The following is a 22712-nucleotide window of genomic DNA, read 5'->3' as shown; positions in this document are numbered from 1 at the left end:
GAGTGAAGAGCTTGAAAATATAGACATTAAGAGGATGTGCTGGAACTTCTGTAAAGTATCAAGTTGGATAAGTCACCAAGACTGGATGAGATATACCCCAGGCCACTGTGGGAGGCAAGGGAGGAGAATACTGAGCCTCTGGCAATGACCTTTGTATCATCAATCTGCACAAGAGAGGTTCCGGAGGATTGGAGGGTTGCAGATGTTGTTCCCTTATTCAAGAAAGGGAGTAGAGATAGCCCAAAAAATTATAGACCACTGAGTCTTACTTCAGTGGTTGGTAAGTTGATGGAGAAGATCCTGAGAGGCAGGATTTATGAACATTTGGAGAGGCATAATATGATTAGAAATAGTCAGCATGGCTTTGTCAAAGGCAGGTCGTGTCTGATGAACCTGATTGAATTTTGAGGATGTGACTAAACACATCGATGAAGGTAGAGCAGTAGATGTAGTGTATATGGATTTCAGCAAGGCACTTGATAAGGTACCCCATGCAAGGCTTATTGAGAAAGTAAGGAGGCACGGGATCCAAGGGGACATTGCTTTGTGAATCCAGAACTGGCTTGCCCACAGAAGGCAAAGATTCGTTGTAGACAGGTCATATTCTGCATGGAGGCCGGTGACCAGTGGTGTGCCTCAGGGAGCTGTTCTGGGACCCCCTCTGTGATTTTTATAAGTGACCTGGATGAGGAAGTGGAGGGATGGGTTAGTAAGTTTGCTGATGACAGAAAGGTTGGGGGGTATTGTGGGTCGGGGGAAGTTTTTTTTTGAAAAAAAACACTAGTGTGGTGAGTGCGTGGAATAGGCTGCCGGCAATGGTGGTGGAGGCGGATACACTAAGGTTTTTTTTTTAAAAAAGGGACTCTTGGATAAGTACCGTAGATTCCGGATTTTAAGCCGCTACTTTTTTCCCACATTTTGATCAGCTTTGAACACTGCGGCCTTTACTACGGTGCGGCTAATGCATGATTTTTTTTCATGCCGCCAAAAACATTTTGCCTCGTAACAGTAGACCAATAAAATTGATGAGTAGTTCACAGAGGTCCAATGAAATTGTACGATAAATCAAGCGCACTTTCACAATTAAATTATTGTAAATCAGTCATTTGTACTCACCCTCATCAACATGGAAAACACTTGAAGAAAAGCATTGTGCTGCCTTTATGGCAGTTATTTAGTTTATAATATTTTCGCTTAGTAATTCATTTGTTAGTATGTTTTCTGTACTACAGCCCGGAATGCTAGACGTCACATCCGGTTTCGCCGCGTCTTGTGGGAAATACCAGTTTGCGATAAACGGGAAGGTGGGGGGGAGCGGTGGAGCCAAAACGCTGCTTTTAAGTTAAAGGCGATCAATAACTTTTCCTGGTAGGCTGCAGTATATATATTTTTACCAGTCGCTAGGAGATATTGGAATGTATATGCAACGTAATTTGTGTGTTACCGATACGTATGTATATTTAAAAGTAGCCGTATTACAGGCACGGTTCGAAAAAAAGCATTTGCAATATGTATTTGTTTGTTACCATATGGATTTAATTAAAAGTTAAAAAATCCTCACGTGTAATATCTTTCTGTGTAAATATCTCCTATTACAACGTGGGACACCTGCGGCCTAAAATCCGGTGCGGCCTGTACAAGTACAAAATTGATTTTCTTTCTAAAATTAGAGCCAGCGGCTTTTAATCAGGTGCGCTCTGTAGTGCGAAATCTACGGTACATGGAGCTTAGAAAAATAGAGGGCTATGGGTAACCCTAGATAATTTCTAAAGTACATACATGTACGGCACAGCATTGTGGGCCAAAGGGCCTGTATTGTGTTGTAGGTTTTCTGTTTCTATGTTCCTAAAAACCTTGTGTGCTAGTCAACTTTAAAGTTAAGTTCTTTGTCACTTTACCAACAGACACTGTAAGTGGTTGAATATATACTGTAATTTATGCCACACTCAATTGAACCAAATAGCTGCTTAAGACTTCACCCTAGACAAGATTTCTTATTCAACGGCTGAACAGGTTTATTAAACATACAAGAGAAATGCATATATTAACCTGGAAAGGATAATTCAGAATAATATGCCATTATACGTCAAGATTGTAAATTAAGCTGCACACAAGTATGGTGGCTTCAGACTGGAAGCACACAATGAAATGGATGGTAAAGTCTCAATGTTATTTGCAAACCTCACCAATTTCTGAAATGAGCCTGATTAAATCTGGCATTGTGAATTAACATGCACCTTTTCGACCATTAAAATGAAGGTCACAAAACATTTGATACCCTACACTAAATAATTATTCATAATCCAAATTCCCACATGGTGAACTAAAACATTAAACAGTACATTAGCACAGCTATTTTCAGAAAGCAGTGTGAGGAGATAGGGTAAATTACTGAATCAACTAAATGACTAACCAATCTTGTCAATGCACAGTCCCTCATCTTTCAGCTGTATTAGCAGCAAGTTAATATTGAGGGCTGAGAGGAGAAAGACCAAGAGATCATTGCATAGCCATCCCCATAAATAACAAAGGCATCATAAGGATTTCACAGATGCCCTGAGATGAGTCAGAATCAGACATAATAAAAGGAATGTGCATCTTGGTAAAGAAGATGCAAGCTGTAATTCTGAGTTAAATAACAAGTTCACAGCTTTTCTGATTGAACTTCCAACGGTTGCCAAGGAACAATTCATTGGAAGTAGGTGGGAGCAGAATAAATGGTCTCAATAAAAATGTGAAGTAAAAGCTGAAATAATACATTTACTGGAATGGCTGTACAAAACCCAGCTCGCAGCAAAATGAAAAGCAAGTCTATTAAAACAGGAATCACTCATCATTTGAGAACAAAATATACTGTAGGTGCAGGAGGAGCCCTAACATCACTTCAACCTGCCTCCATTCACTAAAATCTTGGGCTATCTGATTGTTGGCCTGGTCACTATAAACCTCAGATCTTTGTGTACAAAAAAAGCCACCTCAGCCTTGATAAGCTTTAATGACTCAAGCATCCACAACTTAGGTTAAGGATAACTGATTCACTGGCCTCTAAGAAAATAAAAATCTCATCTCAGACTTTAATGGGTCCATTGTCATTCACAAATTATATCCCTAATTCTAGACTACTACTCCGAGGGGAAAAATCCTCAACATCTAACTTGTCAAGAGTTTTCAGAAATGTGTGCACTCCAACAGGATCATCTCTCACTTTTCAAACTTGGACATCCATTATCAGTGATTGTTCTCAATAGGACTGCCACTTTAGCCCAATAGAGGCAATCCAGTAGACTTTTTTTTCTAAGCAATGCCTCCAAGATACACATATCCTTTAAAACAGTCCATTAAAATTATATAAATTACTCCAGATGTAATCACACCGAAGTGCAGCAAGACTCCCTCCCCTTGCAACAAGGCCATCATTCAATTCATCTCCCTACTCTATAAACCCGCATTCAAATCATCCTCCTGATACATGGACATTTGGATCTCCGAGTATTAATAATCATTAACCTCATCCTGTTTCAATATTCTGTTCTAGTTTTCTTAATGTGGATAACCTCATTTGACCACATTACACTACATCTGCCAACACTAATCACAAATTGGCTTGCACTTGTTTATAAATTTTGTGTCCCCTCAGTCTCTTCCAACCATCTTTATATCAGCACCTAACTTGAATACAATACACTTGGCTCCTCCATCCAAGTTACTGATGCATATTGTAAACAGCTGAGTGCCAGGACCAATTCCTGTGACATTTAATTCTCAAATCAATCTTTTTCTTTGTATTCCTAAAGTTCAATAAGCAATTATCTTGTAGATCAGTCTTTAAGGTTGCATCTTACTGAATGACCTTTGGAAATCCAAACACACTACAATCACTGGTTTCCTTTGATCCATTCTGTTCATTGCATCTGCTATTATCTTTGACATCAGAGTCAATAGCTCTACTGGCTTTTACCCATGTAGTGGTAAGCAGTTCAACTCTCAGGCACAATCTAGGTGCAGGCTTCCCCTCTATGTGCCAGTCCAGTGACACTCGCAGTGGCACTCTGCTGAACCCAGTGAAGGAGCACAGGCTTGCTGAGATTTCTCAGTGCTTGAAAATCTGTCAACTCTGCCAGCACTAGGATAGCTTGGTGCATCAGACAATGGAAAGGAACAGCAAGAACAAATTAATGCTCATTACTTCATTTAATTCTGTTGATTTGAAAGTTCGTAAATTTGTATGTCCACTTTTTTAAAAATTTTAACTTAGAACAATAGAATTTATTTTTAATTTTGCTTAAAATAATACCTGGACTTTTGAAAGCCAAACACATTCACAATCATTTCACTTAAGCAGCAGCATTTACAGCCAGCAAGCCCAAAAGTAGGCATTTTACAAATGTCAAGAGAAGGAGATGGGACCTGCTATTCTGACTGAGAACTCCCCCGGTATCTTTGACAAGAATTCCCTACCCCGCACTGATGACCCCTTCCCCCGTCTCTAACCCTTCTCCACTTCCTGGACACCCCATGTTGGTTCTCAGCCTGCCCTGGATCTTTTCATCTCTTAACTGCCAATGAGATATAAACTGGCTCAACTTCAGCACTCCTCTCTCCTACTCAAACCGTACTCCCTCTGGATGTACTGCCCTCCACTCACTCTGTATCAATCCCAATCTTGCCATCAAACCCACAAATAAAGGTACTGTTGTAGTGTGGCGCACTGACCTCTACCTAGCAGATGGCAACTCTCAGCCATAACCTCTTACCTACCCCTCGAAAACGACCCCACTCCAGACCCAGAAAACTGTCTCCAACACCACCACTGACCTCATCATCTGTAGAACTCCCATCCACTGCCACCAAATTCATAGTTCCCTTACCCCGCACTGCTCGCTTCTAACTCCTACCCAAGAACCACATACCTAACTATTTGGGTAGGCCAATCGTCTCTGCCTGCTCCCACCCTATTGAACTTGTGCCCTCATATCTCAATTCCATTCTATCCCACTTTGTTCAGTCCCTTCCCACCGACAGCTGTGGTACATCTCATGCTCTCGATCTCCTCAATAACTTTCAATTCCCTGGCTATGACCACTTCATTTTCACCATGTCCAGTCCCTATACACTTCCACCCCCTGAAATCAAGAAGGCCTTTAAGCTTTCACACACAAAATGCTGGAGGAACTCAGCAGGCCAGGCAGCATCTATGGAAAAGAGCACAGTCGACATTTCAGGCCAAGACTCTTCAGCAGTCCACTGCCTGGCCTGCTGAGTTCCTCCAGCATTTTGTGTTGCTTGGATTTCTAGCACCTGCAAATTTTCTCTCATCTCTTAAAGCTTTCCTACTCTTCCTCAATAAAAGAACCAATGAGTTCCTCTCCAATATCATCCTCCTCCATCTTGCAGAACTGGTCCTCACCCTCAATTTCTACGTCAGTTCCTCCCAATTTCTCCAGACTCAAGGGGTAGCCATGGGCTCCAGATATGCCCGTCTTTTCATTGGCTACATGGAGCAGTCTATCTTCAAAGCCTTCCCTGGTAAAACTCTTCGACTCTGCCTCTGCTGCATTGATGACTGAATTGGTGCTGCTTCATGCACCCATGCTGAGCTTGTCAATTTCATCAACTTTGCCCCCAACTTCCACACTGCTCTTAAATTCACTTGGTTAATTTCTGATACTTCTCTCCCCTTTCTTGATCTCTGCCTTCATCTCCAGAGACAAACTCTCTACCGAGACGTTTTATAAACCTAGCAATTCCTACGGCTATCTTGATTATACCTCATCCCACACAGTCTTCCCTTTTCATGAATGCTATTCCCTTTTCTCATTTCCTTAGTCTCCACTGCAACTGTTCCTAGGATAAGACTTTCCTTTCCAGGATATCAGGGATGTCCTTCTTCAAAAAACAAGGTTTCCTTTCTCCACCATTGACGCTGCCCTCACTTGCATCTCCTTCATTTCCAAGACATCCACACTCACCCCCATCTTCCTGCAGCCTGAACAGTGATAGAATTCCTCGTCCTTACCTACCATCTCGAGTCTCTGCATCCAACACATCATTCTTCACAACTTTGACCATCTCCAAAGGGATCCTACCACCAAACATCTTTACCTTTGCCCTCCCACCCCACCGTTCTGTTTTCCAAACTCCATTACTCCCTTGTTCATTCGTCCCTCTCTGCTAATCTCCCTCCCAGCACTTATCCCTGCAAGCAACCAAAGTGCTACACCTATTCATTCAACCTTTGTCTTCACCTATATTGAGGGCTCCAGTGCTTTCAAGTGAGGTAACACTTCACCTGCGAATCTGTGGGCACTGTCTATTGTATCTGGTGCTCCCACTGCAGACTCTTCAAAATTGGTAATATCCACCATAAACTGAGGCAGTTTCATCAAGCACCTCCAGTGCATCTGCTAAAAACTTCCTGGTGGCCCAACATTTTAATTATGATTCCCATTCCAACATGCCGTCACATGGCCTTCTCTTGGGCCCAGATGAGGCCACCCTCAGGGTGGAGAAGCAACATCTTATATTCCATCAAGGTAGCCTCCAATCTGATGGCATGAACACAGATTTCTCACTCAGTAAAAGTTCCCCCCGCCCCCCCCCCCTTGCATTCCCTACTCTGGCCTCTTACTTCTTCTCACCTGCCCTGGTGTCCCTCCTTCCCTTTCTCCAACAGTCCACTCTCTATCAGATTCTTCTCCAGCCCTTTACCTTTCCCACCAACCTGGCTTTACCCATCACCTACCTTCTAGCTATCCTCCTTCCCCCTCCACCCCACCTTTTTATTCTGGTGATCTTCCTCCTTCCTTTCCAGTCTTGAAGGAGGGTCTCACCCCAAAACAGACTGGTTGTTTGTTTTCATGGATACTACCTGGCCTGCTGAGCTCATCCAGCATTTTGTGTCTGTTACATAAGTTCAAGTGTTTCTCTAATAACAAAGACTGTTGTCAGGACTCACTGTTATTCCCTTCCTTACTTATTTCCCTGCATTCATGAAGTAAGATGACATTTATAGTTTTTTAATCCTCTAGATTCTGTAAAGAACCCAGCAACATTCGAAACACAACCAATGATCTCTGTCATTGCTTCTTTCTGAAAACAAAATGCAGGCCAACAATTTAAGTGAACCTGACAACCTTTCGTCAAATTAGTACTTCCTTCTAATGATAATGACCAATTTAAGTTCTCCTCTCCATTTTGTCTATTAGCTCCTGCTGTGATTTTAGTGTCCTCTGAAGTGAAAATTTAAAAACACAAAATGCCTGTTCAATATTTGCTATTTCCTTGTTTCTCACTCACAATTCCCTTTTCCAAATTCCAAACTTTCTTTTGCTAACTTCTCTTTGGCATACTTGTGGCAATTCAAGGTTTTTAAATATTCCTTTCTAGTTTACTCACTTATTCCATTTGCTCTGTCACTTTGCTTTTAATTCTTTCAAAAGTTCTATCCTCCAGCCCATCACACTTTCTGCATAATAAACCGCATCGTTGCCTTGAATCACTGACCTGAAGTATACAAGACCAATTAAAATCAATTTCCATAACTGAGAATTCCCGCCGCTCGCTGCCTGTAAGGAGTTTGTTTGTTCTCCTGTTGACCGTGTAGGATTTCTCAGGGTGCTCTAGTTTCCTCATGTAGTGCATCTATTACTTAGAGCGCAATTACTAATTATTGATTGATAACTTACCCATGCACACTGATCTGTTGCTCTCTGCAAAGTGAATACACAAGTTAGCTTCACCTCACCAAAGTGTGTGCCTTTGATAAGTATGTAGTTGTACAGACACAAATTGGCAACGAGTACGAACTTGAATGTAAGCAACTATCAACAACTGCATCGACAGTTACAAGACGGCAGAATTCAGAGGAAGGAAGAGAGATAGGAAAGAGTGAAGCAGTACAGTGAAGACAGTCACAGATACTAGCAAAGGGATGCGTGAGTAACAGTGCCCAGTGAGAGACACACAATTAGCAAAGCTAAAGTGAAAATAACGCCTCAATGGCCATATTCGGGAAAGTTGATGAGAATTTGATAGTGCTAATGAGGACTGGGAATCGGATAGAGGGGGTTGAACTGTATTATAATGCTAACGACATGGATGAGGTAAAGAAAGCCTCCACACTTCTTGGGTTACTGGGTGCTAAAACAATCTCTTACACAACTTCGTAGCTCCTGAAAAGCCAGTAAGCAAGACGTTCGATGAAATTGTTGCAATTTTATAAAATCACTTGAGCCTGAAATGGCTGGTAAAAGCTAAGAGATTTAGATTTCACATGAAAGCAAGTGGCCATCTTAAGCATGGCAAAGGGTGCATATTTACTTTGCTGGGCCATTCATGAACTGCTTCTGATTGCAGTGAATGCTCACTTGAAGTGGCCTGAAGCCCTACTAATGAAGTCAACCACATCAGAAGTTTCCCCTTTTCTCCAGAAATTTCCACAACTTCCTTTTCGTGTATCATAACTCTTGTTCATGCGACCACAAATCAAACATCTGCAATGCTGTTCATGACCAGGAATCTGAAATCTCACATAGACCTCCTGAAACCACATCTATGGAGGGAAATGCAGTTCAGCCAGTTGCCAAGCAAATCAGCAAGGAGTTTTGAGGTTGGACGTTACCAAGAAGACAAGTGGCCACCCGGTAGGATACCTATAAGAACTGGAGCAATAATGTACACAGTGGATGTTGGAGATCATACATGGTGATGATCAGTCGAAGAACACACCTGAGTCGACTACATCCAACAAGATGGACACATTACAGCCGCAGGACTTGGCCCTCGGTAATGATCATGTCACCTGCAGCAACATGACAGCTGCAACAGAGAAAGATGTCTTCGACAAGACACCTGCCAAACCTGATGCCATTCCACAGGTCCAGAGGCGCTATCCTGAAAGAAACAGTAACACCCAAAAGACTGGATCTTTCATATAGTGGTTAGTTATGGACTGTTATTTAAAAGAAAAACAACCAAGCAAACACTTATTGTGAAAGCATGTTTATTTGAACATGCATGTTCTGCTGAAGGGAAATTTGATGTTTTATTACATATCCAGTTTTATGTTGCATTAAAATCTAAAGGGGAATGTTGACAGACCCCAGCTTCGCTTCAAGGACCTCTGCAAGTGCAACATGAAAGCCTTAAAAAAAAATCAACACAGAGTGCTGGGAGGATTTAGCAGATGACTGCAACAAATGGCGAGGTACTCTTCAGCAACACCTAGAGCAAGACGAGAGTGATCCTGAGTCAGTTTGAGGAGCAGAGAGCTGAGAGCACAGCGGACAATAATTCCACGACACCCTACACATGCAGCAACTGTGGCAGAGCCTACCATTCCAGGATCGGCCTCAATAGCCACAGTCGACGCTGCTCGACAAGCCAGTGACTACCAGAGGTGCAGTACCCATGGTCGACCACGACCGACAGAGGCCACACCACACAGTCTAAAGGGGGAGGAAGTGTCGTGTACAGATCTATTTCTTTTAGCGCAATGACTCCCCATAGCCCTAATTATTGGCTGTTAACTTACCCATGCATATGGATTCGTTGCTCTCTCTGCAAAGTGAATATGCAAGTTAACCACCTCCAAGTGCGTTCCTTTATTTGATATTTAGCTTTACAGACAAAACCACCCAGTCCAAAGATGTACTGGTTGATAGATTAATTGGCCATTGTAAATTGTTCTGTGATTAGGCTAGGATTAAAATTGGGAAGGGGGGCTGGGTGGCATGGTTCAAAGAGCCAGAAGGGCCAATTCTGCTCTGTATCTCAATCAATAAATATAAATAAATACTTTTTAATACTACGTGCTGTTATTCACTCCAACCTAGTACCATTTAGCACAAGACAGTTTATTTGTTAGAAACATATGTTTTCATTGGGATGGGCCACTGCTGTGACAAAACACCAAAAGAAGCACTATGCTTATCAGGTTGGTGATGAAACATCAACACCAGCCTGATAAGCAAATTGGAGTGAATCCAAGTAGCTTATGGAGTTTAAATTACTCAGCATTATCATTGCAGATCTATCCTGGGTCCAGCAAGCAACAGGTCCAGTGGATGCCATTTCATTAGCTTTCACTCAACCCTTGATGTTCATCAACTACAGCTCGGTATTCAATATCATCTCCTCAAAACAAATCAATAAGCTTCAAGACCTTGGCTATAACTCCTTGTGCAACTGGATTCTCGATTTCCTAACTTGCAGACCCCAGTCTGTCTGGATTGGCAAAAATCTCTCCAGCACAATCTCTATCAGCACAGGTGTAGTGCAAGGCTGTGTGCTTAGCCCTCTGCTCTACACACTTTACACCTATGACTATGAGGCTAAGCACAGCTCCAATGCTGTATAAAAGTTTACTGATGATACCACCGCAATTGGCCAAATCAAAAGTGGTGACAAATCAGCACATAGGAGGGAGAATGGAAATCTGGCTGAGTGGTGCCACAACAACCTTTCACTCAATGCCAGCAGGATCAAGGAGCTGACTATTGACTGCCAGAGGAGGAAACTGGAGGTCCAAGAGCCATTCCTCAGTGGGGGAAATCAGAAGTACAAGGCCATTGACTTTAAATTACTCAGCGTTATCATTGCAGATCTACCCTGGGTCCTGCATGCAAGTGCCATTATGAGGAAAGCACAGCAGCGCCACAACTTTAAAGGACTCTTCATCTCGGATTCTCAATATTTACTGCTAAGTTATTTGTTATTTTTGTATTTTCGTTTGTATATGCAGTTTGTCGTCTTTTGCACATTGGTTGTTGTACGTCCTGCTTGGTGTGGTCTTTCATTGATTCTATTATGTTTCTTGGATTTACTGTGTATGCCCACAAGAAAATGAATCTCAGAGTGGTATATGGTGACATACATGTACTTTGATAATAAATTTACTTTGAACATGCACATAACAATAAAGCTATTCACATTAACAACTGCCATGAATGAGTTCACTGTTAACTTGAACTGCTTATCTCATCTTTCCAAGATTGTTTCAGAAGGCAAATGCAAAGTTTACATTCATTTTGAGAGGACTAGAATATAAAAGTAAGGATGTAATGCTGAGACATTGTACGGCATAAGTGAGACCACACTTGTTGTACTGTGAGCAGGTTTGGACCCCTTATCTAAGAAAAGATGAGCTGACATTGGAGAGGGTCCAGAGGAGGGTCATAAGAATGATTCTGGGAATGAAAGGATTAATGTACCAGGAGCATTTGATGGCTCTGGGCCTGTACTCACTGGAGTTTAGAAGAATGAGGGTGGATCTCATTGAAATCCAGCAAATATTTAAAAGGCCAAGATACTGGATGCGGAAATAATGTTTCCTATGGCTGGGGAATCTAGGGATCAGAGGGCACAGCCTCAGAATAGAGGGAGTCCATTTAGAATGGAGCTGAGGAGGAATTTCTTTAGCCAGAGAATGGCAAATCTGAGGAATTCAATGCCACAGGCAGCTGTGGAGGCTAAGTCACTGGGTATATTTAAAGTGGAGGTTGATAAGCTCTTGATTAGTAATGATGTCAAAGCTAATGGCAGAAGGCAGCAGAATAGGGTTGAGAGGGATAATAAATCAGACATGATATAATGGCTGACAAACTCAATGGGCTGAATAGTCTAACTTTGCTCCTATGTCTTAGGGTGTAATTCCAAAAATCAAGCCTTTACTGCCTCTTTTAATGTTTTAAAAACTCTGAAGGGAAATAAAATCATTAGGAATGCAAACTATAAATATAACAATGATATCATGCACAGCAGGTGACTAAAATAAATAGCACCAGATTACACCTCTGGGTCTCGGGAGAAATTAGAATTAATACTGGTCTATTCTTGTTTCCCTTCTTGCTGATACAATTAACATTAGTATTTTCATGAGGATTGAAAGCGTACATTGATTTACAGCTCATTGGAAGCTGTCACAACTGAATGTACAGCTCAAATGTCAGAAAGTGCATTGAATACCAAATTTTCTTGTGCAAACCATGTGACACCTTTTATTACATCCATTTGTGGGGAAATAGATGGGATTAGTCTATCTATACACACCTGTACTCATAGAAGGATGAAAATAACCACATAATAAACCACTTAGCTTCTAATTAGAAAATCTGCAATTATATAACATTTGGTTCCTCTACAAAAATTAATCTTGTATCTGCCCCACATGGTTTTAAATAAGCCAATTGTTCACGATATCAGGCAGAGATGAAATATCAAATATCAATTCAGCAAAAAGGAGTTCTCCCAAATCCTGGTTTCCTGGTTCCCCTTTGAAAGCTTTTCATAACCTCCCCAAAATTAAAGAAAAAAAATTTAAATTCAGTATTTGGCAAGGCACAGATCAAGCAGTATCAATAAATTTGCTGATGACACCAATGTTGGCGGCACACCAGTGACTACACTCAATTAGGAGTTTGAGGAAATTTGGTATTTATTCAGTGACGCCACACGGAGTAGGTCCTTTGAGCCACACCGCTCCAGCAACCCCACAACCTCAATTAACCCTAGCCTAATCACAGGACAATTGATAATGACCAAACCTACCAACTGGTACATCTTTGGACTGTGGGAGGAAACATTCTACAAGGACATACAGAGAGACTCCTTACAGAATAACGCTGGAACAGAACTCTGAAATGCCTTGAGCTGTAATAGCATCGTGCTACGCTCCATGGCACCAAAGACTAGCAAATTTCTACAGATGTACTGAGGAGTGCATTCTGACTGGTTGCATCACAGTCTGGTATAGAGGCTTCAAAGTGCAGGAGCAAAAGAAGCTGCAGAGGGTTGTAAACTCAGCCAGCTCCATCACAGGCACTACCTCCCCACCATTAAGGGCATCTTCAAAAGGCAGCATCTGTCCTTAAGGATCTTCACCATACAAGACATGCCCTTTACTAATTACTACCATTGGGCAGGAGGTATAGGAGCCCAAATACCCACACTCAGCATTTTAGGAACAGCTTCTCAGCTCCGCCATCACATTTCTCAGTATTTTAGGAACAGCTTCTTATCTCCGCCATCACATTTCTCAACAGTCCATGAACACTACCCACACTATTTCTAGTGCATTTTTACTTATTGTAACTTATAGTACTTTTTAATGTCTAGTATTGCATTGATGCCACAAAACATCAAATTTCACAACATACATCAGTAATGGTAAACCCGATTCAAATTGAGATTCCTTTAAAGTGCAAAATTCACTGCTCTTCACCACCAGAACCTCTAAGAGCAATTAAAATGTAGTAACTAACACTCAACTTATGTCCATGTGAATACAAATATATCATTTCACATGGATGTTCAAATGGCAAACTAATGTAATGATCAAGTTCCCACAAGTAGCAATTAAGCAGTCCCCAAGGCTTTGTTTCCATAGGGAGCACAACCAGAGACGAGTGAATGGGAGAAAGCAGCATCAGTCGGATCCTCATCCTACCAGCCAACAATGAAAGGTGAGATGTTTGTGGAATTAGAACTTAATAGAACTTTAACCACTGCCAGCTCCTTGAAATCTGTAAAGTCCTGTTCGCCTCGCATCCTTTCAAGCTTGCAAATATTCATCCATCTTTTATTTGCCAATCACAATTTTGTATCCATAGCTGATCTGAAACATACCAGGGTTTAAAAAGACAAAATGTGTCCCAATTCACCTTTATTGGTTTAGTGGTTATTTCAAATGCAACTATCAAGTTACTGGTCAGTGAGGGAAATAATACTTTGCTTTATCAAAATTCTTAATTATTTTGCATATTTCGGTCTGAACACCTCTTACAGTTAACTAAGGAATAACTGGCTTGTTTCATGAAGAGTGCACAAATCATGAAAGTGCTGCAGAAGAGTTGCACTATGAGATGGAAAGTCTTGAAAGTCTTCTGAAGTGAAACTAATCACCTGACTACAACATGCAACTGCATCCACTGGGTGCAATGAACTTCAATGTGCCAAGGCCAATTAACTTAAAATTCACCCCGTTTTTTATAATGCATTTATTACCAAGAGTTTGAAAATCAATTTCCTTTTAAAAAAAATTAAAAACGGAACCATGGACCTATAATTTTAACGTTGTCCTTAAATTATAGACATATCAGAGTAGAGGAGTTGGGCAAGTCAACACCAGGTCCTTTCCCTGCTCTAGCCTGATAGTCAGATGCCAAATAACCAGCATTAGACAGATTGATCTCTCCTCAATCACACGCATGCCTCAAGGATGTGTGCTTAGCCCGCCGCTCTACTCTCTCTCACTCAAAACTGTGGTGAGGCACAGTTCAAATGTCATCTATAAATTCACAGATGACACCATTATCATTGGAAGAATCTCAGGCAACAAAAGGTACAGGAGTTAGATCGGCTGAGTGGTGTTGCAGCAACCTCACACTCAACTCCAGCAAGACCAAAGATGGATAACACTGACAGGGAAATTGAGGGAACACACACTAGTCCTCATCACGGGGTCAGCAGTGGAAAGGGCAAGCAGCTTCAAGTTCCTGGGCGTCAACATCTCAGATAATCTTTCCTGAGCCTAGCACATTGATGTGATTACGAAGAAAGCACACCAGCAGCTCTATTTCATTAGGAATTTGAGTACATTTGGCATGTCAACAAAGACTTGCAAATTTCTAAAAGGTATATGGTGGAGAGCATTCGACTGTTTACATCACCATCTGTTTGGCAGCCTCGAATTCACAGGATTGCAAGAGGCTACCACAGGTTGAAGACTCAGCCAGTTCCATCATGGGCACAACACCACCATCAAGGACATCTTCAAGAGGCAATGCCATAATTTTCAACCTGCACCAACAGAGACATGTCCTCAACACGTTACTACCATCAGGGAGGTGGTACAGGAGCCTGAAGTCGACACAACATTTTAAGAACAGTTTCTTCCCCTTGTATGTTTACAGTCCACACTACTGCAAAACAATTTCACAACCTGTCAATGATAGTGAACCCAATTCTGATTCAGATTCAACATTTGATGAGGATGATGAAGGATAATAATTGCATCACGTTTTAAAAAGCGGATGGCTACACGACACTGGGTTGCATATGCAAGTCAAAACTCTAAACAAAGCCATCCATATTTTACCTTTGATTACATTAATAGCTTGCATCTGAAGGTTTACAGCAAGTAAACTTGACAGTGAAATGTAACACTCCAAAACAAAAACTGAAGCAAATTGTACCTGATTGCATTCTTTTCTGGAAGACAAAATGACAAATGAGACTCGAGAGCAGAAGTCTTCTTCAGTGGAGAACTTTGCCTTTACGTATGGTTTTTTAACATAGCAGCTGACTCCTGACCCAAGTTTGCCTACACTTCAACCTATTCCTGCCTTTCCCTGCAGCAAACAAACCTACAAACAAAAGTAAAGTTCCTGCCTGATGCCCAAAGTGCTTGAGGATCTCAAGTTACTGTCTTTCAATAGTCTAAAACTCAGACAGCTGCAGGAACACGGCTGTAAAGTCCATAGCCGAAGGCAAATCTAATAGGTTACAGCAGCTTGAGTTTAAAAATACAACTTGATTTTATCTTTTTGGAATCAACAGCACAGCACTAAATATCGAGATTCAAACCAATTTAAAATATGTATCTTCCTTTCCCTTTCTGGACATCTCCTCCCAGGGAAGAGGCTAGCTACCAATATTCATTACAAGCCCAATGACTCCCAGCATTCTGGCTCCATAAATAACACCTGCTCTTTTATCTTTACCCTCTCCACCATCGAGGGACCAAAACAGTTCTCCAACCATTCGTATGAACTCTTTCCAATTAATTATATTCCATTGGAGAAAGATGGTGCCAGAGTGGCAATTTTGTTTGCAGCTCATGGGAATCGTCAAATTATTTCTGTTGAGAACTATTGCAGTCCAAATCTGCAACCAGAGATGCTGGAATAAACAACATAATTTCATGTTGTTTATTGATACTTAAAATCTGTATAGTAAAGGAACGGCAGACCACTGGGACCCAAGGCAGCTACAGTCTCCATTGTCTGAGAAAGATCAGTAAAGCAAGGCTGCAGGTAAAGCAGAAATGGAGGATCCTGAGACCTCACACCCAACCACCCTCCTACCTAATGCTCTGTCTCTGGAGAGTAAAACTAAAGACTTCAGAGCAAGATTGCAAAACCAGAGGGACTGCTGTGTACTCTGCTTCAGAGACATGACTCACACCCAGCATTCCAGACAGTGCTTCAGCCCGAGGGCTTCACCTTTCACCACATGGCCAAACAGTGGTGTCAGGTAAAGGCAGCAGTGTTTGCTTCATGATAAACTCATCATGGTGCATAGACATAGTGGCTCTCTCTCTGCCTTCCTCCCCGAAATGAATCATCTTGCGGTCAAGTGTCGGCCATTCTATCCTTAGAGAATTTTCTGCCATCATGCTGGTTGCTGTGTACATTCCACCCCAGACCTACGCCAGGCGCCATTAACAGCAGTCACATCAAAGTGCCTCCCCCATCATTGTGGAAGACTTCAACCTTGCCAGTTTGAAAAAGTCTAACAAACTACCACCACCACGCCACCTGTGGTACCAGAGGAGACAACATTTAATGACTGTTACAGTACTATCAAGAATACTTAACATGCTATCCCATGCCTGCACTGTTGTATATCCAATCAGCTGGCTGTACTTGTACTCCCAGCATATGGGCAGAGACTGAGATTGGTGAAGGTCTGGTCAAGGGAAGTGAAAGAGCACTTACAGGACGATTTTGAATCAGTGGAATGGGCCGTATTGAGGGATTCATCTTCAGATCTGAATGAATATGCCACAACCATCACTGACTTTATCAAGACACGAGTGGATGAGTGTGTGCCTTCAAGAACATACCCAAAACAAAAGCTGTGGATGAATCGTGAGATTTGCGGTTTGCTGAGGGCTAGATTTGTGAAGTTTAAGGCTGGAAATCCCAAAGCCAACAAGTCCAGGTATGGCCTACGGAAGGACATCATGAGAGCAAACAAGCAATACCCTAAGAAGTTAGAGATACAATTAGATGTACTTAGTTGTGAAAGGGTTTGCAAGCCATTACTTCCTATAAAGCAAAACCTAACAGCATAATTGATAGTGATGCTTCAATTCCTGATGAGCTCAATGCATGCTTTGAAATGGAGATTAAAACAATACTTGTGAAAATCTCCAGAGTATCTGGTAATCCTGTGATCTCTGTTGCAGAGACAGAGATAAGAACATCCTTTAGGAAGGTGAACCTTCAAAAGGCATCAATCAGGCCCCAATAGTGTACCTGGTAGGGTACTGAAAACCTGTGTCAACCAACTGGCAAGTGTGTTCATCTTCAATCTCTCATTGTTGCAGCCAGAGGTTCCTACCTGCTTCAATGAATGATAGATCAGCTGGTTGAATGGTGCCACAACAACCTTGCATTCAGCATCAGTGAGACCAAGAAATTGAAAGTGGACTTCAAGAAGGGGAAAAGAAAACAAGGAAACACACATCAGACATCATCATGGGATCAGCAGTGGAAGGGGTAAGCAGTTTTAAATTTCCAGGTGTCAACATCTCAAAAGTTTGACCCTGGGCCCAGAACATTGATGCAATCACAAAGCATGCACACCAGCGGCTATACTTCATTAGGAGTTTGAGGAGATTTGGTACACCAAAGACTGTCACATTTCTACAGATATACAGTGGAGAGCATTCTGATTGGTTGCATCACAGTCTGATTTGGAGGAGCCAACGCATAGGATCAGAAAAGGCTTCAGAGGATTGTAGGCTCAGCCAGCTCCATCATGGCATAAGCTCCCCACAACTGAGGACATCTTCAAAAGCTGGTGCCTCAAGTAGGCAGCATCCATCATGAAGGACCCTCATCGACCCAGACATGACAGGTAATTACAGCACATCAGTGGCATAAAAGCTTTTGGATAAATTCTGAGGGTTAAGATTAATCTATATTTGGAATAGCAGGAATTAACTAAAGCTATCCAGCATTGCGTTATGGGGACAGCCCATCCAATCAATTGGATTTTTTTTTAAAGAAAAAAAAACAGGGCATACTGATGAGGGCTGTGAAATTGTAGTCTACAGTGACTTCAGTCAGTGGTCTGACAGGAGACTGAACTGAAATGTTAGAGCTAATTGGATCCAAGGCAGGTTGGTGACTGGAACTGAAAATGACTCCGTTATATTAGGAAATGAGCAGTTGTTGAGAGAAGTTTTTGTCATTCTAATCAGGGATGTGCACAATTTATGTGCATTGATAGTTTAGATGTGAATGTAGGAGGCATTGTAACAAATTCATAGTTCACACAAAAATGATAGTGAGAAGGGTTGTCTCAGGGGACAGAACAAAACCCGGTGGACTTTTTTTCCTGGGGATGGTTAAAATCTGCCTGGGGAAGAGGTGGAAGGAAAGATTCACACATTTGATGAGTTTCTAAACAAGTGTTTAAATTTCTATGGACCGAGTGTTGGTAAATGGGGTTAGCATAAAGGAGCTACCATGGAACTGGTAGGCCAAAGGCTGGTTTCTGAACATTATGACAACTACAGAGGAGCAAATTTGAAACACCTTGAAACCATTCAATGACTATCAACCTGATATTAGTCAGTACCCAAAGAGTAAACGGGAGAAATAGTGGGTGGCAAAGAAACAAATTTTTAAAAATAAGCTCCTTTTTCATTTTTCTAAGCATCTTTAAGATGCAATGTACAATTAAACAAAAGGGCTCCTTGCCTGTTTTGGCTCTCTATACCAACGCTGCTGTGTCTCAACATTCACCTCAACCCATTAGATGCCAGTGGAAAACCTCCCTTACCTGTTAATTTTCACAGTAGCTAAAAGAAATGCTCAGGCCACCTACTCTTTGGGATCAGGCGAAAACTAAAACTTCATGCACATGGGATTAAATAGCTGAGAAGGGATTTGCTTTCATTCACATTCAGCTTGACTTGAGCCAAAGACTGAAAAGGTAAAAAAAAATCTCTCTGGATAACTCCAACACTGATACTTTTAAACTCTGCATCAGGCGTGGTGAAACTGTTTGAGAGTGTGTGCCTAAGTTGTCAATTATCTAAAATAGTTCTCTCACGTAAAACAGTAATGTTAAACAGAGATTATCGCTACTGAATTCATAATAATGATTATGGGCTTTACGGAGAAAGGGCGCATCCTGGTGCTTATTTACATATATTGTTTTACTATTAATGAAAGTATAAGAGACAGATTGAAATAGATGAAACATTTTAGAAAATTGCTCAAAAATTATTAATGTCAACCTTTTAAAAGAATTGGAAAAAAATTTTCGCTGCTTCATTTGGCAGTTAAGATAATCATGTATTTTAATATTATGGGTGGGGTTTAAACAATCAAAGGCAGCACTGCATGCCGTGTGCGAACAATTTTTTGCATGTACCATCTTGGGCACATGTGCCATACGTTCGTCACCCCCTACTCCAGGCAGTACTTTAGATGAAGCCTTTCATAAGAATTACCCAGTTAGATTGTTGAAATTTTTTTTATACTGGCTATTATCCTCACATTAAGATGTATTTGATGCTGTCTAATTTTTTGCAAGTTGTTTGAGGCACAGAGGCAAAAACACATGCATACAAACATTTAAAAAATACCATACATACTGGCCAGACTGGAAATCCTTTTCATTCACAACAGCACAGTTGGTCAACGACAATTCATCAGTGGGACAACGCGCTGCTTGCATGGTCTGTGAGAAATAATGGGATCCAGTTAGATTATTGTTTCAATGATGCATTAACTTACATAAAATTCAAGATCACACTTTAAAACTACACAAGTCACTATCACCTATGGAACTAGTGAAAGCTTTCAGCTTCTGGGAAAATAAAGTGCCCATCTACGCAAACAAAATTACTTTCCACATATCCCTCATTTAAATTGATTCTGAGTATTTGTACTTAGTATTTTACAAAGCACTAACAAAATTTATAGAAGTGAAAGAATGCATTTCATGTCTATTTCAGAACATCACAAAACACTTCACAGGCATGAGATACTTTTGAAGTGCGGTCACCAAAAATGCAGGAAATCCATTCAGCAAGCTCTGGTAGTAATTAGATATTGTTTAGTGATGATTAAAGAATAAATATTGCCAGGCACTGGGGATAACTCCTCCGCACACCTTCAAAACAAAAAAAGTACCTCACGTTAATACCCCACCTGAAAGAGAATGCTTCTGACAGTGCAGCTTAAAGGAGTGAGACTTGAACCAAAATTCAAGAGGACAGAGAGCTAACAAGCTGACAACATATACAACAATTGTGACTTAATGGATGGTAAAGAGGCCCTCGTGACAATATTAGTGCTGCCATATTAAAGATGAATGAGCACAGACTGTGTGGGTTTCCCCCAAACGCTCCAGTTTCCTCCTACATGCCTAAGATGTGCTGGTTAGCAAGTTAAGTGGATCTGTAAATTGCCCCTAATCCAGGTGCTTGACAAATAAAGCATCACAGGTAGACAAGGTCTTCAAGAAAACTTTTAGCCTTTTGGTACATTTGCCTGTATAAATCAAGGAAATGAGTACAGGAATTGGGACGTTACACTGAAGTTGTACAAGACTCTGGTGAGGCCAAATTTGGAGTATTGTGTGCAGTTCTATTCACTTTCCTACAGAAAAATATCAATAAGCTTGAAAGAATGCAGAGAAATTTTACACAGGTATTACTGGGACTTTACAACCAAGTTACAGTGATAGATTGAACGGGTTAGGACTTCATTCCCTGTTGCTCAGGAGAATGAGGGGAGATCTTATAATTGTATCCAAATAATGAGGGGTATTTATAGGACGAATGCTTGCAGGCTTTTATTTCCCTCAGGTTGGGTGAGACTGGAACTAGGTCATGGGTTCAGGGTGAAAGGTGAAATACAAGGGAAATCTGAAGGTGAACTTTTTCCACTTAAACGGTGGTGCAAGTGTGGAACGAGCCAACAGCAGAAGTGGGAAAGGCAGGATCAATTGCAAATTATTGTATAGAAAGAGGACACCTCTGTGGCTGACAAGTGAAGTCAGAGCCAAAGTAAAAGCAAAAGAGAGGGCACACAAGGAAGCCAAAGCCAGTGGGAAAATGGAGGATTGGGAAGCTTTTAAAAACTTGCAGAAGGAAACTAAGAAGGTCATTAGGAAGGAAAAGATGAATTATGAAAGGAAGCTGGCAATTCATATCAAAGAAGATACTAAAAGCTTTAAGTATATAAAGAGTAAAAGAGTTGAGAGTAGATATAGAACCAATAGATAATGATGCTGGACATACTGTACTAAGATATGCAGAAATGGCGGAGGAACTGAATGCATATTTTGCATCAGTCTTCACAGTGGAAGACATCTGCAGTGTACCGGACATTCAAGAGTGTCAGGGAAGTGAAGGTTGAGCAGTGAATGAGAGCATGAATGGCACCTGGTAAGACTCTGAAAACTTGTGCCAACCAACTAGCAGGAGTATTCAAGGACATTTTTAACCCCTCACTGCTACAGGCAGAAGTTCCCACTTGCTTCGAAAAAAAAGCCAACAATTATACCAGTGCCCAAGCAGAATAATGTGGGCTGCCTTAATGACTATCACCTGGTAGCACTCACATCGACAGTGATGAAATGCTTTGAGAGGTGGGTCATGACTAGACCGAACTCTTGTCTCAGCAAGGATTTTGACCCATTGCAATTTGCCTATCGTCACAATAGGTCAATGACAGATGCAATCTCAATGGCTCTCCACACAGCTTTAGACCACGTAGACAACACAAACACCTACATCAGAATGCTGTTCATCGACTTTAGCTCAGCATTTAATAAATACCATCATTCCCACAATCTTGATTGAGAAGCTGCAGAATCTGAGCCTTTGTACCTCCCTCTGCAAGTGGATCCTCAACTTCCCAACAGGAAGACCACAATCTGTGCAGACTGTTGATTGCATATCCTCCTCGCTGATGATCAACAATGGCGCACCTCAGGGGTGTGTGCTAAGCCCTCTGCGCTACTCTTTATATATGCATGACTGTGTGGCTAGGCATAGCTCAAACACCATCTATAAATTTGCTGATGATACAACCATTGTTGGTAGAATCTCAGGTGGTGACGAGAGGAAGTACAGGAGTGAGATATGCCAACTAGTGGAGTGGTGCCACAGCAACAACCAGGCACTCAATGTCAGTAAGACGAAAGAGCTGATTGTGGACTTCAGGAAGGGCAAGACGAAGGAACACATACTAATCCTCATGGGGGGATCAGGAGTGGAGAGAGTGAGTAGCTTCAAGTTCCTGGGGGTCAAGATCTCTGAGGACCTAACCTGGTCCCAACATATCAATGTAGTTACAAAGAAGGCAAGATAGCGGCTATACTTTATTAGGAGTTTGAAGAGATTTGGCATGTCAACAAATACACTCAAACTTCTATAGATGTACCATGGAGAGCATTCTGAGAGGCTGCACCATTGTCTAGTATTGGGGGGGGGGGGGGGGCTACTGCACAGGGCCGAAACAAGCTGCAAAGGGTTGTAAATCTAGTCAGCTCCACCTTGGATACTAACCCACAAAGTACCCAAGACATCTTTATGGAGCGGTGTCTCAGAAAGGCAATGTCCATTATTAAGGACCTCCAGCAGCCTCTTTTCTCACTGTTACCAACAGGTAGGAGGTACAGAAGCCTGAAGGCACCCACTCAGTGATTCAGGAACAGCTTCTTCCCCTCTGCCATCCAACTCC

The 22712-nt window shown here is 41.6% G+C and overlaps 1 protein-coding gene across 1 annotated transcript in view; it reads right to left on the bottom strand.

Moving 5' to 3' along the window:
- Positions 1-22712, bottom strand: part of LOC140741048 (vesicle-fusing ATPase) — a 270286-nt gene that overhangs the window by 231511 nt on the left and 16063 nt on the right. Inside the window, exon 2 of the mRNA XM_073070710.1 lies at positions 19613-19698. Within this exon, the coding sequence (XP_072926811.1) occupies positions 19613-19698 (86 nt within the window). The remainder of the gene's footprint in view (positions 1-19612; positions 19699-22712) is intronic.

The sequence above is a fragment of the Hemitrygon akajei genome, chromosome 18, assembly GCF_048418815.1.
Source record: "Hemitrygon akajei chromosome 18, sHemAka1.3, whole genome shotgun sequence".
Classification (NCBI taxonomy): Eukaryota; Metazoa; Chordata; class Chondrichthyes; order Myliobatiformes; family Dasyatidae; genus Hemitrygon; species Hemitrygon akajei.
This window is presented reverse-complemented; position numbering and strand designations above follow the sequence as displayed.